Raw genomic sequence first — 16951 nt, forward strand, 5'->3', positions numbered from 1 at the left:
CTTACCTTCACCTCCGCATAGGCCACAGTTGTTTTGACATGCCCTCACTAAGCTTTGTCTACATGAGAACGCATCTTCAGCCATAATTGGAGATGCGGGTTACATGTTTAAGACTATCCCCTGTACTAGCGTGCACTCAGCTCTGGCACATGCACAGGAGCAGAAACACCCAACGCACACTCACAACCAGGCATTCGTTCTACTCTGTATCAGGCCCCATGTCTCCATTTACAAGAACTAAATCTGGGCTTGTTTCATTGTATGTACACAACCTAGCTGCTTGAGAGACATCCATATGAGATCAGGAACGTGTCTACTTTTGGCTGATTTCGCAATTATCTTTAGGAGAGCTCTGTACTATTTTCTGACTGTCATCTATTACACACACACACACACACACACACACACACACAGTGACTGTGTATATTATAATATATCTTTACACACACACACACACACACACACACACACACACACACACACACACACACACACACACACATTTCACTGGTAAAAGGATATGAGCAATATCTTTTGAGCAAAGTCTTATCTCTCCAAACCCCACTACAAGGGCACACTAATCCCCCTTGCAGCCAAGTGCTTAAATAAATAATGTGAATAATCCCATCCTTCACCAGCAAAAACTTCTAGTACCACTTTCAGACAGAAATGTCTGAAAGTCCTGGCTTTTACCCGGCATTTCAATGCTGGGTCGTTTTGCCGGTCCCTGCCTGACCTCCCTTTCACACAGACAAGTAAATTTCCGGTCACGAATTTCTACCCTGTCATTTGCAGGTCAACATGGGTATTTCGTCTGCGTGAAAGTGTCAACCCGGGATGAAATTCCCAGGTCTGTGACCCTGGTAAATTCCGGGTTGACCCTTTCACAAAGATAAAGGACCAGTGTTAATTTGACGATTAACGGGTAGAACTTCTTCATCCGGTAATTTCACATTCTCTGTGAAAGGGGTATAAGAAGCATAATGATAGTGCAGTCTGCCCAATCTAACAACAGACGACAATCCCTCGGTCTGGTCCAACATCACTGGTAACTAAATCATTAAAATAAACATGTACAAAATCTACCTCTCCACATGGTCTCACATATTTAGCAGTTCCTACCACGTGACTCCAATCTGAGAAGTTTTCTAAATGTACTATGTATGTTGGGGATCACTGTGATCCTTAAAACTGTGCTAACTAATGGAACCTTGCTGTTATTCAGAAAGTGCAGAAACAGATAGACCGATTAAATTAATGGTGTATGGCAGCATCATATATCGTTACAGAATGCATGTAACTGGATGAAGTTGTTCATTACATCGTCCCATATGACGTGCAGTTTATCAGGTGGGAAGATGCAATGAATGACCGCCATGAATATGCAATCAGGCGTACACACTATACGATGCGTACAATATAACATTTCAATCCATGTCTGAACAATGGCCCTCATTTCGAGATGATCGAACCAAGCAACTTTTTGCTGCTGGTGCGATCAACTAATCTCCGCCTATGGGGGAGTGTACTTTAGCATATCAGGGCTGCGAACGCTTGTGCAGCCCTGTTATGCTTAAAAAGTTTCACACAAAACAAGACCAGGGTATGAGTTACTTACCCTGTGCGACGGCTCCAGCGATGAAGGTCCCGGTCCTGACGTCAGACATCCGCCCTCCATTCGCCTGGATGTGCCTGCGTTTTTCTTACCACTCACCGAAAACGGTGAGTATCCGTCCCAGAACGCCTCCCACCTGTCCATCTTCTTGCAATCGCCGCTGCGATCACATTTGTCGCTGGCGGCGGCGTTGCCCGGCAACTATCGTCGCCAGGCAACGACTCGCGTGCGCAATGCATCTGCCACGCATTTACGACCTGTTCGCACCGCAGCGAAGAAACGCTGCATGCGAACGGGTCGGAATGACCCCCAATATATCTTATACTGTGTAGTGTGTACCCAGCTTACGTAATGTCAAATATACAGACATCTCTACAGTTACTTAAAGTATGGTATTATCTGTGCTAACTCCTTTATGGAAAAAAGAAGAGTAGAGAAAAGAGGAAAAAAAGGGGAGGAAAATACAGAAAAGTTTCTACAGAAGTGACAAAACAAAAATGGTGCAGCCGTAGATTAAACCAGTACCCTCACTGGTTAGGGTTAATTACATACAGAATATGACCTTTAATAATCACAAATTAAAAGATTGCTTAATTAGCATATGGTTAAAAATGACTAGATCATTCAATGAATATAGCCAATATAAAAATACTCTGTGTTAAACCAATTTGATTAAGAGGCTATTAACGGTATAGCCTCTTATCTTTTTACACTTTGCTGTGCAAGTGACTTGATCCACACTGGGAACCTTTCCTTAACATGCAGTCTTTAAAGTATCTTTATAGGGATAAATCCTGGTGACACGTTAGCGGATTACAGCGCTCATGTACCTCTCACTCATGGTGTGGTGGATCCCCGTCTTTGCCATCCTCTGTCCCCTCCGCTGATGTCCGCCGCCTCCCAGAGCCGTGTCGAGAGAAGGATCACCACGGCTCTGGGAGGCGGCGGACATCAGCGGAGAGGAACGAAGACGGCAAAGACGGGGATCCACCACACCATGAGTGAGAGGTACATGAGCGCTGTAATCAGCTAAGGTGTCACCAGGATTTATCCCTATAAAGATACTTTAAAGACTGCATGTTAAGGAAAGGTTCCCAGTGTGGATCAAGTCACTTGCACAGCAAAGTGTAAAAAGATAACAGATAACGGCTATACCGTTAAAATATTGATATAGACTGGTTTGATGAGATACAACATAAGCCTATTTGGCTAAGGATACCAGGTCCCAGGACATTTTTTGCCGTTGAGGCATTGACTTTTAATCAAATTGGTTTAACACAGAGTATTTTTATATTGGCTATATTCATTGAATGATCTAGTCATTTTTAACCATATGCTAATTAAGCAATCTTTTAATTTGTGATTATTAAATGTCATATTCAGTCTGACATTAGTCTCTGTCTTCACTGTTGTCTTTCAAATGTTGCGCCAAGAATTCTGTATGTAATTATCTCTACAGTTACTGTCAGGTTCACTGGATGTATGAGGACACATCTGTATTTGACACCGTTATGGCAGTTGGAAACATTGTGTCTGGGGGAAGGAGCCTTGCCTGTCTGCCGGGGTATGGCCCGAATTGGAAGTTGCCGCCACAAAAAAAGAAAAAAAACTAAAGTTAGAAAGTCGTCTATCAGAAAGGTAACTCCAACTTGCACCCACTCCAACCCATCCATTTTATTACCTTAAGCGGGGTATCACACAACCATGCTACAAGATCAGACTTCGCCACATTGTGACCAAATCAGACACTGAGCTAGCCACTTGTTCTTTATAACCATTGACCTGAATCTTCCTCTATATGGGCATCATTAGTAGAAGAGTTGTTTTCATATAGGTGTCCAATTCGTACAGTAAATGTCACCACAGGCCCTTTGTAATATAAACCTACTATATCTTTACATGGAGATATCAATCATATAAAACAAAAAAATTAAGTTCATTAAGGTAAAGTTACCAGCCAGCAAATCCGCTGAAGCTGACGAATTAGTAGGTGCCAAGGTTGCGGGCTGTGGCTCAGTTACACTTCCAAATGCATCTGTTGTATCATCCATGTAGGCAGGAAAAGAAAAGAACATGTACTATATTAGACTGTCATGAGTTTTGTTAAGAAAACAAAGCAATAATAATAATAATAATAATAATAATTCAGATTTCATACTTCTGTTAATTAATATTCCAATGAGCGTATTCATACAGAACACATAATATGAAAGCATTATTTCTAGAGATCAGGAGCAAATACAACATATCCTTCTTGTGGGGGATCATGTACAAAGGGATGGCCCAGCACAAATATCCAGCAAATGTCACAGTGACACAACAGCTTTCATTAACATAGTGCCTATGTCTAAACAACTGTGCATTGATCAAGGTCTCAAAAGGTCTCTTATTATACAGCAGCTGATGTTCCTTCCAGGTGCTCTGCAGATCTAGGGGAAATGACGCATACCTTATAGATTGGTCTGAATGCATTAATGACTTCATATAAGCGGCAAACTGCTTACCAAACCTTTATACTAATTTTACGTTTTACATGTACCAACAAAGAAGTCACTGACCACTATAGCTGTGACTATATAAAAATCCAAAACAAGATGGACTGCGAAGAAGCCTTGCATTAACTTAGAAGTGACCCAAAAAGTTGGAGGTAGCTTTTAAAACACCTACTTTAGTGCAACTTGCCAATGACACATACAGTAACTGGACCAGTCATTCGGAGCTACACAAGCCAGACTTGCTGGTACAACAATGGTGCTACCCAGGGAGTGAGCTCTGCAAAGCTACTAACGTACAGTGAGATTTAGTCTACTTCACTTGTTCTTCCCTGTAATGTGGCCTTTTCATCTCCATCTATTGGTGAACAGGTGTCCTATCAAGCCAGAATAGATATAAGTGTCTGGAATTGCACTTCTTCAAAAAGATTCACAGGTATAAAATTGCCACATACAATATAGATAGCAACAATGGAACCGAGGTGTGTGTAATGTTGATGTCAGACGCATGGAGCGCTTTCTTTTGCTACTCCACATGCCCCAAAGCCTCACTGCGCATGTGCTACGATTGATTAGTGATAGTACATGCACAGAGGATTTATTCGCAGAGTGAGTGACAGGTAGTCAGCATTTGGGGAAAGTAATGGGGGGTGGCTATAAAACCGCAGGTGCCCAGGGAGTCAGCAAGTTTGTTTGCAGCTGGAGAGCCGTTCAGTCTGAGACAACATAGGGTTGCTAAGTGGTTGGATGGTGCAACAGATGTGCTTCCAATCCTTCCGCTTATGTATTTAAGCCGCGTGTGTGAGGAGCCGGCAGTGGGCGTGTCTGCATAAGATGGCAGCATCGCCTTATTCAGGTTTGCTAGCAAATAAAAAAAGCATAATAATGGGCAAAACCATGCACAGAAACAATATCACCCACCCAAATCTCATCTGCCCAAACTGTAGTGCAACATGGTTTTGCCCAATTGCTTACTTTTTTGTTTTGCTAACAAACCTGAATAACCCCCAATGTCTCTTCACACTCCTGACTGGTTATAGCCTAATAGTAATTTAGAAGTCCCAAAATGTATGTTTTATATAAAGTGGGAAAGCACACCCTGGGAACACTTCTAGTCTGCGCAGGCTTCTCCCAAGGTCTGCAACTTAAAATGTGTTAAAAGACCATCTGGTAACAAACAGAGAACACTGGTATCTAATATCTCACTATACAAAGCATCTGTGCAAATGGGCCATGAGATAATACTTTGGGGAGCAGACCTATGTATATACAATAAATTTGTGCCTCTTTTGGAGCATCATAAATTACCCTTTCAAGATTTTTCAGCCTAAACCTAACCCCACCCCCCCTCGCAGCCTATCCCTAACCCCTCCCCGGAGGTGCCTAAACTAAACCCCCCCTTCCTGCAGCCTAAACCTAATCACCCCCCCACAGACATCCTGCTTGCCTACTTTTCTCACTTCTCGTTGTGATAGGCTCTTCTTTTAACAACCACACAAGTGGACAGGACACTGCCTACCATAACTGGCAGTTCACACTGAACTGAATCTGCCCCAATAGGTTACTAAGACCCTAAATGCCCCTTAATCAAACAAAAAATAAAAAACAAATAGGCCATGCGGGTCCTATTTGTGACACCACAGAAATCACACTTCCTGTATACTGCACTGGTGCTCAATCTATCTGGCAAGTTTGCCACCTAAGGGTCTGATTCAAAGCAGCACATAACCCGCATGCAGTATGGATGTTCACGCCGTTGAGCAATTATGTGAATTTGCTCATGAGTGAAAAAATTCTGAAATCTACTATGGAGTACCCGGAGTGTACACACAAAGGTGTGGTTGCGATCAAGGCAGAGAGCATCAGAAGTGTGGCAAAAAAGTGAAGCGTGTTCTTGGGAAGCAACGGGAGGTAGGTAGTAGTGCACGCAAAAATGGTCTGTTAAGTGGGCTATGGGAGTGTTGAGGTCCTGTGAATGCAAGCATATGCGTACCCCGATGCACAGCTGTAGGAGGCCGTGGATAGATTGAGACACTGCAACTGCCACAGTGCTGGCTCAGTTTTTTAATGGTGATGTATAAAGACGCACCAATCAGCATTACAGTGTGCACAGGTGTGTTTTGGATGGGTGTCTCAGTCCTTGCACATTTGGCAGCACGGATATACACAAGGGAAGGAGTTTGTAGACCATTTGCATAAACTCACAGACGGGCGACTGTCAACAGACGCTAATTCATGCAACTCAGAATCAGGCCCTAAGTGTCAATACAGTATGTCATTTTTCTGAATGTCAGGGAACAACACTTGGGATCATGACCAATGTAATGCATACCTCTGATGTATTTGACCTTATTTTCACTATTGTAGAAGGGTTAAACACAAACCTAATAAACATCTAAGGGGCCGATTCGGAGTCAGACACAGTAATTTGTTGCAGATTCATCTTTATGTTAATACCACTATCGTGAAAAAAGAGAAGAAAAGGCTGTATTGTCGATGCACAAGAAGAGGGGTGACCTGAGGGGCATTAGTATCTTGCACAGTTGATGAACACAGCAAGTTGCTATATATTCATAATATTTACACTGATGAGTGAGGGAGGTATTTACTCTCACTATCCAAAATGGCATGATTTTTTATATAGTTGCCCCACGTGATTACAGGGAGTCTCATTAAAGCCACAAGCACATTAAATATAATTTTAGAGAAACACTGATATACTGTAGTTTACTAGCACTGTCTACAATTATAATTGGCACATAAGCACTAACCAGTGTAGTGAATGTGCCATTTTTCAGGCAGATGAATTTAACCTGCACTCTTTATGAATGTTCTTTAGAAGACTATGGGGTATATGCAATTGCGGTCGAATTCCCGAAATTGTCGAATTTCGGGTATTTTTCGCCAAAAAAAATAAATCGTCAATGCAATTCAGTGCTTTCCGTCAAAAAAACGGACTTTCAAAATTCGACTTTTTGAAATTCGACTTTTGTCAAATTCGACTTTTCTGCAATGATACAAGTGCTGCAATTCGACCAAAGTGTATTCAATTCAAGTTTGGAAATTCGACAACAGTGCTTTTAGACAGTAAATTCGTCATTTTGAATCCGCCACACTTTGGAGGGTGAAAGCAATAAAAAAAATTTAAAACATGTTTTTTTTGGTGGTTTTTTTTTTGGTAATAGCATATTATCTATTTATATTAGAAGGGATTAGGTACTTGGTTTGTCTTTTTTGGAGGCACAAGTATTATTTATATATTTTTAAAAAAATATATATATATATATATATTTTTTTATTTTATTTTATTTTTTATAGCTGGAACGGTAAAATCAAGGGAAAAAATGGCGTGGGGTCCCCCCTCCAAAGCATAACCAGCCTCGGGCTCTTCGAGCTGGTCCTGGTTCTAAAAATGCGGGGAAAAATTTGACAGGGGATCCCCCGTATTTTTAAAACCAGCACCGGGCTCTGCGCCTGGTGCTGGCGCAAAAAATACGGGGGACAAAAAGAGTAGGGGTCCCCCGTATTTTTTACACCAGCATCGGGCTCCACTAGCTGGACAGATAATGCCACAGCCGGGGGTCACTTTTATACAGTGCCCTGCGGCCGTGGCATTAAATATCCAACTAGTCACCCCTGGCCGGGGTACCCTGGGGGAGTGGGGACCCCTTCAATCAAGGGGTCCCTCCCCCAGCCACCCAAGGGCCAGGGGTGAAGCCCGAGGCTGTCCCCCCCATCCAAGGGCTGCGGATGGGAGGCTGATAGCCTTGAGAAAAATGTCAGAATATTGTTTTTTCCAGTAGTACTACAAGTCCCAGCAAGCCTCCCCCGCAAGCTGGTACTTGGAGAACCACAAGTACCAGCATGCGGGAGAAAAACGGGCCCGCTGGTACCTGTAGTACTACTGGGAAAAAAATACCCAAATAAAAACAGGACACACACACCGTGACAAGTACAACTTTATTACATACTGCCGACACACACATACTTACCTATGTTGACACGCCGACTGCCACAGTCTCCGACGATCCGAGGCTACCTGTGAAATAATTATACTCACCTTCCAGCGTCCAGAGATAAATCCACGTCCAGAGTATAATCCAGGTACTTGGCAAAATAACAAAACGCAAAAACCCGTGCCAGCGGACTGAAAGGGGTCCCATATTGACACATGAGACCCCTTTCCCCGAATGCAGAGACCTCTCCGTGACAGCTGACACTGAAAGGTCTCTTCAGCCAATCAGCGAGTGCAACGTCCTTGCACTCTGCCGATTGGCTCTGCGCGTCTGAGCTCAGACAGCGCATCGCAAAGCCTCTCCATTATATTCAATGGTGGGAACCTTGCGGTTAGCGGTGGGGTCACCCGCCGGTCAGCGGCTGACCGCGGGTAACCCCCCTGCTGACGGCAAAGTTCACACCATTGCAAGTAATGGAGAGAGCTGTGCGATGCGCTGTCACAGCACAGACAGCGCACAGCCAATCAGGTGAGCGCCACGTAGTAGCACTTCCTGATTGGCTAAAGGGACCTCAGTGACAGGAGTCACGTGGGGTCCCGGCACATTCGGGGAAAGGGGTCTCATGTGTCAATATTGGACCCCTTTCAGTCCGGCATGGTCGGGTATGCGGTTTGTTTTTTTAACAAGTACGTGGATTATACTCTGGACGTGGATTTATCTCTGGACGCTGGAAGGTGAGTATAATTTTTTAACAGGTACCCTCAGATCGTCGGAGACTGTGGCAGTCGGCGTGTCAACATAGGTAAGTATGTGTGTGTCGGCAGTATGTAATAAAGTTGTACTTGTCACGGTGTGTGTGTCCTGTTTTTATTTGGGTATTTTTTTCCCAGTAGTACTACAGGTACCAGCGGGCCCGTTTTTCTCCCGCATGCTGGTACTTGTGGTTCTCCAAGTACCAGCTTGCGGGGGAGGCTTGCTGGGACTTGTAGTACTACTGGAAAAAACAATATTCTGTCATTTTACTCAAGGCTATCAGCCTCCCATCCGCAGCCCTTGGATGGGGGGGGGGGGGGGGACAGCTTCGGGCTTCACCCCTGGCCCTTGGGTGGCTGGGGGGGGGGGGGGACCCCTTGATTGAAGGGGTCCCCACTCCCCCAGGGTACCCCGGCCAGTGGTGACTAGTTGGATATTTAATGCCACGGCCGCAGGGCGCTGTATAAAAGTGACCCCCGGCTGTGGCATTATCTGTCCAGCTAGTGGAGCCCGATGCTGGTGTATAAAATACGGGGGACCCCTACGCTTTTTGTCCCCCGTATTTTTTGCACCAGCATCAGGCGCAGAGCCCGGTGCTGGTTTTAAGAATACGGGGGATCCCCTGTCAATTTTTCCCCCGCATTTTTAGAACCAGGACCAGCTCGAAGAGCCCGAGGCTGGTTATGCTTTGGAGGGGGGACCCCACGCCATTTTTTTCCCGGGTTTTTCCCGTTTTTTTAATTCGCGGCAAAATCCGGCAAATCGGCCGTTTTTCGCCCGCGGGACTGTCGAATCCGTTTTTCATTGAATATGGTGAATTCCGGCAGCCATCTGCCGGAATTCACCTGTCGAATTGTGTCGAATTAAAAAAACGGCGATAATTTGCCGCGATACGCCGTGAATTGCATATACCCCTTAGGAAGGATGTACTGAATACTGAATAAATGGTATATATACAGTAAATTACATTCTCTCCTAACAAGGCCGCATATTGGGACACAAATAGTCTAGATTGAGTAGGACTTATCTAAGTGTTACCAAACAACCCCATTGAGATTGGGGAGGGAGACAGACCTCTCTGCTTACAATATAAGAAACACACAGCGTGGTACAATATAAGAAACACACAGCGTGGATATTTGCAGGACATATTATATATGCTATTGGAATCATATTGTCAGTCACAAGCACAAACATATGAGTGAGATAGTCCTGATACCACATATATTAATAATTGGTTATGTGAATATATGGAGACCAACTGCTGACAACGATTATTAGACTGGTTTGAGATTGAGAGCTATACTACATAATTGGACATAAGAACAAACACACAGACACACTTTTAATCTTTAATCACATTTATTATTTCAATTGCACTTGTGGTATGTGTTGTATATGTCTTGATTTTAACCTCTATGTTTCGGCTATACTCGTAGTTTGTGTGTTAGTCATTGTCACACTAATTTTAACTTGACATTAATAAAAGTTAAATTTTAGTAATTTCCTCAGAGGGTTGTGACAATCAGGTCACCCCTCTTCTTGTGCATCGACAATACAGCCTTTTCTTCTCTTTTTTCACGATTGACTAACCTTAGCTGTAGTTGGTATCACCCCCATAAGCAATGGTAAATACCTGCAATTAATAGGGGCCAGTTTGGAGCTTTTTGTCCCAAAATTTGTATCAATAAATTGTGTGTGTGCAGATACAACTCCATTGTTTTGTTAATACCACTACAAAGCCAATCACTGGTATAAAGTCATGCACCTGAATGTGCAAGGACTGAGACGTCCACTTTGAGAGTCCTTAGATGCTCCAATATTGATTGGATCATTATCATGAGACACCACAGTCTGTCGCACCATTGAAACATGCTCCAAGTACACACTAGGTGTATATTTTCCATCTGGGTATGATCTCCATATGTACTTAAGTACCAAATCCTAACACATTTTACTATAACCATTTTAGTGCACTGATCACAGGAATGATCTGTATTCAGTGTCAGACTGGGGCATGTAGGGCCCACCGGGGGAATGCAGTGGTAGGGGCCCATGTTTAGGGGTGTGGTCAGTCTGCAGAGGCGGGGTGGCCTGCCACCTCATTGGTTTGACTAACCATTAGAGAGTGGAACGTCTGGGCCCCTTCATAAATATATACCGTAAATTCAGCTGCTGCATGCACGATAATGTACCAGATTAATAACAGATTAATAACAGCAATGCACTGTAGAAAATAGACCATAGTACAGTATAAGGTAACATATGTATGATGTATAATTCAGGTGCAGTCTGGAACCTGATCCTTAGAGCAGGAGGTGGGCCCCCAGGCAGTAGGGCCCACCGGTGGTTTCCCCTGTGGGCCAGTCCAAGCCTGTCTGTATTCATTTAGACAAGAGGGTCCAGCAGAAGTTAGCTTTAGCCATGGTTCAGTAATTAGCTCTAACAATAACAGCACAGACTGTTTACCTCTGAGGATTTCTACCATATTATTTGTAAGAGAAGCACCTTCAATAAGAAAAGACCAAAAAGTAGAGCTGTATACCCACCTCCAAATAAGTCCAGCACAGCGGATGACTCCACCTTGGCAGGAGAAGCGGTGGACACAGGGGTTGGAGCTGCAAATGTGTCCACTGCAGTGATTACAGAACAACACAAGTTACAAGGCTGAATACTGTACACTGCCAGTCTATACTCACAATTAGCAGTACCGCTTAAAGTTACATTTGTGCAGCCAAAATGGACATTAATCAGTCTTCCATACATTGACAGCTTAACAGAAAATATACATACAAACGATGTATACATTAATTTACACACACGCCACATTGGCCTAATGCAGATTCTTATGCAGGTTTACCATATGTTATGCCATAAAAATGCGTATACAGATCTATTATATGAAGATCTGCACGTATCCCTGAGATCTGTGTTGCTCAGTTAAAGGAGTAATGCACGCATCTGATTAAAGCTTGATGACCCTATGAAATGTGGTCGTATTGATAGCAATTACTGTAGTTTAAAAAAAAATAAAAAAAAATGCTGTGCTCGCCCCCTAAAATGTGCTCATGGCCCAGGCTGGTAGTGCCAAAATCAGAAGGACAAACAGTGTCCAGTTATTGAAAATGCAGGGATCCCTACCAGGAGAAAATAGCCCCTCCTACAGCACTAGGGTGGATCAGACAGCCCTGATATGGTGAATGTGAATTAATGAAAGAGAAAAAAAAAAAAGGATTTTTTTTTTAGTGGTGAACTATAAGTACCAGCGAGCAGTCATGCCAAAATTATTTTGGTTATACTGGTATTTTTAGAACAGACGTACCAATGACAAAATATTACGGCACTTGTAAAACTGGTTTGGTCATTTTAGTAGCAGCAATGAGCAGCTCTCTCCTCGTTAAAGTGTTGATTGCAAGTCTGCAGGCAAGAGGACCCCCTGGTTATAGGTGAAACCAAATTAAGAAAAGGGGGTGGATTCAATAGTTATTGCGGCCCGATCTCCCGGCTAAAGTGACGGGAGATCGCAGAGGTGATATTCAATTGATGCTTGTTAATGCACCCATTTGATGTCAGGATTAGCCATGTAAAGCAGCTAAACCAGACTAAATTAATGGGTGCATTTGCGAAAAGTGCCGTTTGGGCGCCAGACAGGTTACTTTTTGCTCATTTTAGCACGCCAGACCCAGGAGGTGAGAGCTGAAATGTCAGCGCCGGCAGCTGTTTGCTCCCGACAGAAGGAACAATTGTAGCTCCTTTGGGAGCACAGGAGTGACAGTTGCTGGGGCAAACGATTGACACCCCGCCCCCCCACAAAGTGTTTGTATTTCTAATAAACGGACTTCTCCAATAGTGACTTAACAGTTTTATATTTCCTTTACAGGTAAACTACAGGTCCTAACAGGACCCTGATGCCAGGGCCTGCTGCAAATTGTAGTTCTGCAAGTGCCAGAATACACAAACACTTTAGGTATGACAGGGCTTGCTGAAACCTGTAACACGACAACAGGTCCAATTTCCCCAGGAATTTCAGCCACATGCTGAATAAGTTATGGCTGGTGGACATTATGGAAGGGTCACATCATACTGTGAGTTGGCCTGTTATAGTGGTAGTGACTTTTTGGGGGCAAGCACACACTACTCTCACCCTCAATTTTCCTACCACCAGCCTCAGCTTTCTATTTTTAAACAACTGCCACTGCTCATCCTCATGAGGATAAATGTCAGCCCGTATCCACAAGCAGCAATAAATGACACACCTACCTAGAGGCACATCTGCAGCTACTGTACTTGGGCTGCACGATGAGGCCAGATGAGGTGCAAATGTCACATATGTGTAACTCCGCACTTATACATATGCATGCAGCCTCTTTTTCTGAGCATACACAGAGTGAATTCACACAATTTTGGCTTGCACACATAGTACGCACTTTGTATCAGGCCTAATAGAAGACTACTGTGGAAAGCAAAGTACATCATACTGTACCTTTAGAGAGAACCTTTCCCGAGGGTCTGGATTTCCATTTGAACCATACACATTGTAGTGAATTATGTACAAATGCATAGATGGGGGGGAAATAAACTGTACACTCTGGTGCCTATAGAGAACACTTGCAAAGTACTGTTTTCTGACTAGGCTCTCCAGAGTTTAGCTACTGAACTTCTTTAATGTGAAGTGTGGGACTTGCCATCAGCGTAAGCCTCAAATGGTAGAATGAGGAGTCCCACTCTTTCATAACCTTACAGAAGAACAAAGGGGGGGGGGGGGGGGGGAGAGGTGACACCAGCAGTTACTAGCGGTGATGGGTGAGGTAGGAAGCAGGGCACTGGCAGCTACATCATGTCTGTTGGCATACTTAACCCATGACTCCTCCCAACCACTGCACATACAAATTTCTTAAAAGCCAGGAAATAGGGCAGGACATTAAAATTACCCAATCTGGAACCTAGAGACTTGAGGGTACCCCCATTTATAAGAATGGAGGAACTTCTTTCAAACTATGTGCCCCTTAATTTTTGTCTGGCGATCAATGTGATCACCAGACAACTGCCCCCTACAATACATTGCAGAAGAACAGTCCAGGGATGGGTAGAATGTCTACTTTTCAAAATGGTATACGTTGTGGTTATTGGGCTACATTATTCCTACACATTTTATAGGTTTCATCACCTCTAGCAAAATAGTAAAACAGTGTAATGTAATTTTCAAGTTGATATTTTTATTATGCTTTTCGCAGTTTTAGAACTTTGGATTATTGTCAAAATTACACCATTTGCCTTTAGTTATCTATCATGCAAATTAAAAAAAACAAAACTTTTTCTTGGACGTTTTGGGTAGATTTTCTCTGTTCTGTAAGGATGTTAAACGTATGTTATTTTCATAAACTTCAAAGCTTCTGAAAACAATGTAAATTGCTGTGACCACCCTGAAAAGGGTCAAAATAGGCTTATTACTGGGAAGAGAAAAACTGTAGTGACGAAGGGGTGAACAATCGCATGCCTTCTCCTAGGCATGAATATCTTTGCATACGACAGTTCCTCTGCCTCATCAGTGTCCAAGCACTCTTAGAAGCCAAGTTCAACAACATTGCAGGTATTCACCTTGGCAAACAGAACCTTGGTAGAACTACATTTTACAAAAACTGTAGGATTCAAATGGAATTCCATAGTTTGGAGTTAGGGAGATGGATGTAGTGGGGCTTTATGTTGAACTCCCTCCTGAAAAACAGACCTAAGAGTCTTTTTGCGGGATACATATGTCTAGTGGACAGTAAGGCTGTCGATAGTGAATATGTAGACAAGTAGTTGCCAAAATGGTTATGTTATTTACAGTATTTTAACAGTCTTGGAATTATAACTTTAAACGTAATGCTTAATGATTATGTTTAATGCTATAATGCAGACACAGTTAAAATGATTTAAATAACATTACAACTTTGTCCGCAATCTCCAATCAACAAGATAACTACTAACCGTTTTGCCCACTTGGTTTAAAGGGGCAATGATATTAAATACCAAGCACTCCTGGATTTGTATTTAATGTTACTGCTTCTTTAAATCCAGAGACCAAAAACACCAATGGCTCTTAAAAGCATGCTTATCAATTTCCCCCCTACACTGGCATTGTGCAAGCACTTGTACAAACTCCTTTATCCGGGATGTATATAAATTTGCTCTACATATTCTAAAAGGAAATTAAAAAATATAATCTCCCCTAACACAATGTGCCTGCCTATGATCACCCTATCCTATTATATAGACATATCCACACATACAGTACGTACTGGAACTATGACCATCTCTGTTACCTCTTGGGCACCCCAAATCATGTCTCTGCAATGGAATTGTTCAGTGCTTTTCAGGCTCTAACATGAGCACTATTCACTGATAAAGTTGCTTTCTATGCATAAACACCTTACTCAAATTGTATGCTGAAGTGTGGGTTCCACCTCTTCAATTGGCATGTAGCATTGTAGCTCGTACAGCAAAACAATGCGATTTGTTCTAATTTAATATTTGGATTCTCTAGCATCTGGCGGAAAATTTTCACAGTACTTTAGTACATTAAGGGGCACATGTACTAAGTAGTGATAAAAGTGGAGAAGTGAGCCAGTGGAGAAGCTGCCCCTTGACACCAATCAGCTGCTCTGTATATGTTTATAGTATTCAAAATTATAAATGTTACGTCAATTCTGATTGGTTGCCATGGGCAACTTCTCCCCTGGCTCACTTCTCCACTTTTATCACTTCTTAGTACATGTCCCTGTTAAATAGATACTGGGATTCGAATGGCAACAGTCATCACAATACAGTCTATGCAATACATTTTAGAATAATATCCATGTAAATGGACAAGGGGTCAGAAAGGGTTAAAAGCCCTCGACTTAAGCTGTGTAAAAATTTTCCCAGGGAGACAGACAGTGCACAGCGGTAAGAATCAGTAGAGGATGAGGTCTTCCCTCTTATAATGCATAAAGGCACCACACATAGCTCCAAACTGACGGCACTTTATATATTCCACACATGTATACAGGTATATGCCATCATCATAATTACACACACACTATTGGTTGTCTGTGTGTATTTAAAGTAAAACATATATATTTTTTAAAATAATAGTATTGGATAGAAGTAAATTCAGTTCAAGGGGATTACTATCCTTGTGAAGGAAATGAGGTGGCAACCCAACTTTAGTAATCTTTCTTGCATACCATGCTGAGCATTTGTAGGTTTCAGTCTATGTGCCCCTACCTATCGCTATGCTAAACTGTATATGAAATGATGGAGCACTATGATCTATGTTTGACATTTAGTTAAGGCTTGCATGTGGGGTTGGGTTCCATGATATATAGCTAAGGTACCAGAGCCTTGATCCAACACAGTATTGTCTTGGACCACTATTCTAGTGTCAGCAGGTCCTTTTGTTTTATGTGGGTTATTTTACATAGCTGTCCAGCACAGATTTTTCTGGATCTTCCAGATTTTTATTTTACTTCAACAGTTCCTCTCAAAACGTTTTTGACAAAAGTTCCAAGCTGAAAGCATTTAGACATCTTTTTGTAGCATTTCCCAGCTTTGTAACAGTCAATTATTTGTATTCCCAAGCGCTCTGCCAATGCTTAGAGAAGCACTGTTAGGAGCAGACACAACAGAAGGCGCAGAGTAAATCTCTACCTCAGGAATCGTCTTCTCCTGGCTTAATTTAAGGCCTAAAGAATCAAACAATTTTTGTGGCCTGTTAAAAGAAAGTATTAATCAACAGACAAGTTGCCAAAACTTCTGCACATGAAGCACTCAGTGTTTTCACAATCTGCTAAAACTATTGCATACAATTGTGTATGTAGATATTTTGTTCTGTGAGATGTCATACATAGATGATCGCCTCTTTCTAGCCTATGCATTTTGAGAAACTGTGGAACAGCTTAATGAGGGCATTTAGGGAAACATTGCTATATTTTATTAATGATGCTCTAATGTGCAGAAAATGTTACATGGAAAACCTTAACTTCAAAGCGTCCAACATATATCCCATAACAGGTTAGACCAGTGGTTCCCAAACTTTTTTGAGTCATGGCACCCTAGAGTATCAGAATTTTTTTTCCACGGCACCCATAAGCCAAAAGTTTCTCATTGAGAAA

The 16951-nt window shown here is 42.6% G+C and overlaps 1 protein-coding gene across 1 annotated transcript in view; it reads right to left on the reverse strand.

The window, feature by feature from the left end:
* The window catches only part of SNAP91 (synaptosome associated protein 91), a 346885-nt gene that overhangs the window by 65639 nt on the left and 264295 nt on the right, over positions 1 to 16951 (reverse strand). The window contains exons 22-23 of the mRNA XM_063916907.1: positions 11366 to 11449; positions 3570 to 3650 (exon numbers count right to left, since the gene is read on the reverse strand). Of these exons, the coding sequence (XP_063772977.1) occupies positions 3570 to 3650; positions 11366 to 11449 (165 nt within the window). The remainder of the gene's footprint in view (positions 1 to 3569; positions 3651 to 11365; positions 11450 to 16951) is intronic.

Source organism: Pseudophryne corroboree, chromosome 4 (genome assembly GCF_028390025.1).
Source record: "Pseudophryne corroboree isolate aPseCor3 chromosome 4, aPseCor3.hap2, whole genome shotgun sequence".
Classification (NCBI taxonomy): domain Eukaryota; kingdom Metazoa; phylum Chordata; class Amphibia; order Anura; family Myobatrachidae; genus Pseudophryne; species Pseudophryne corroboree.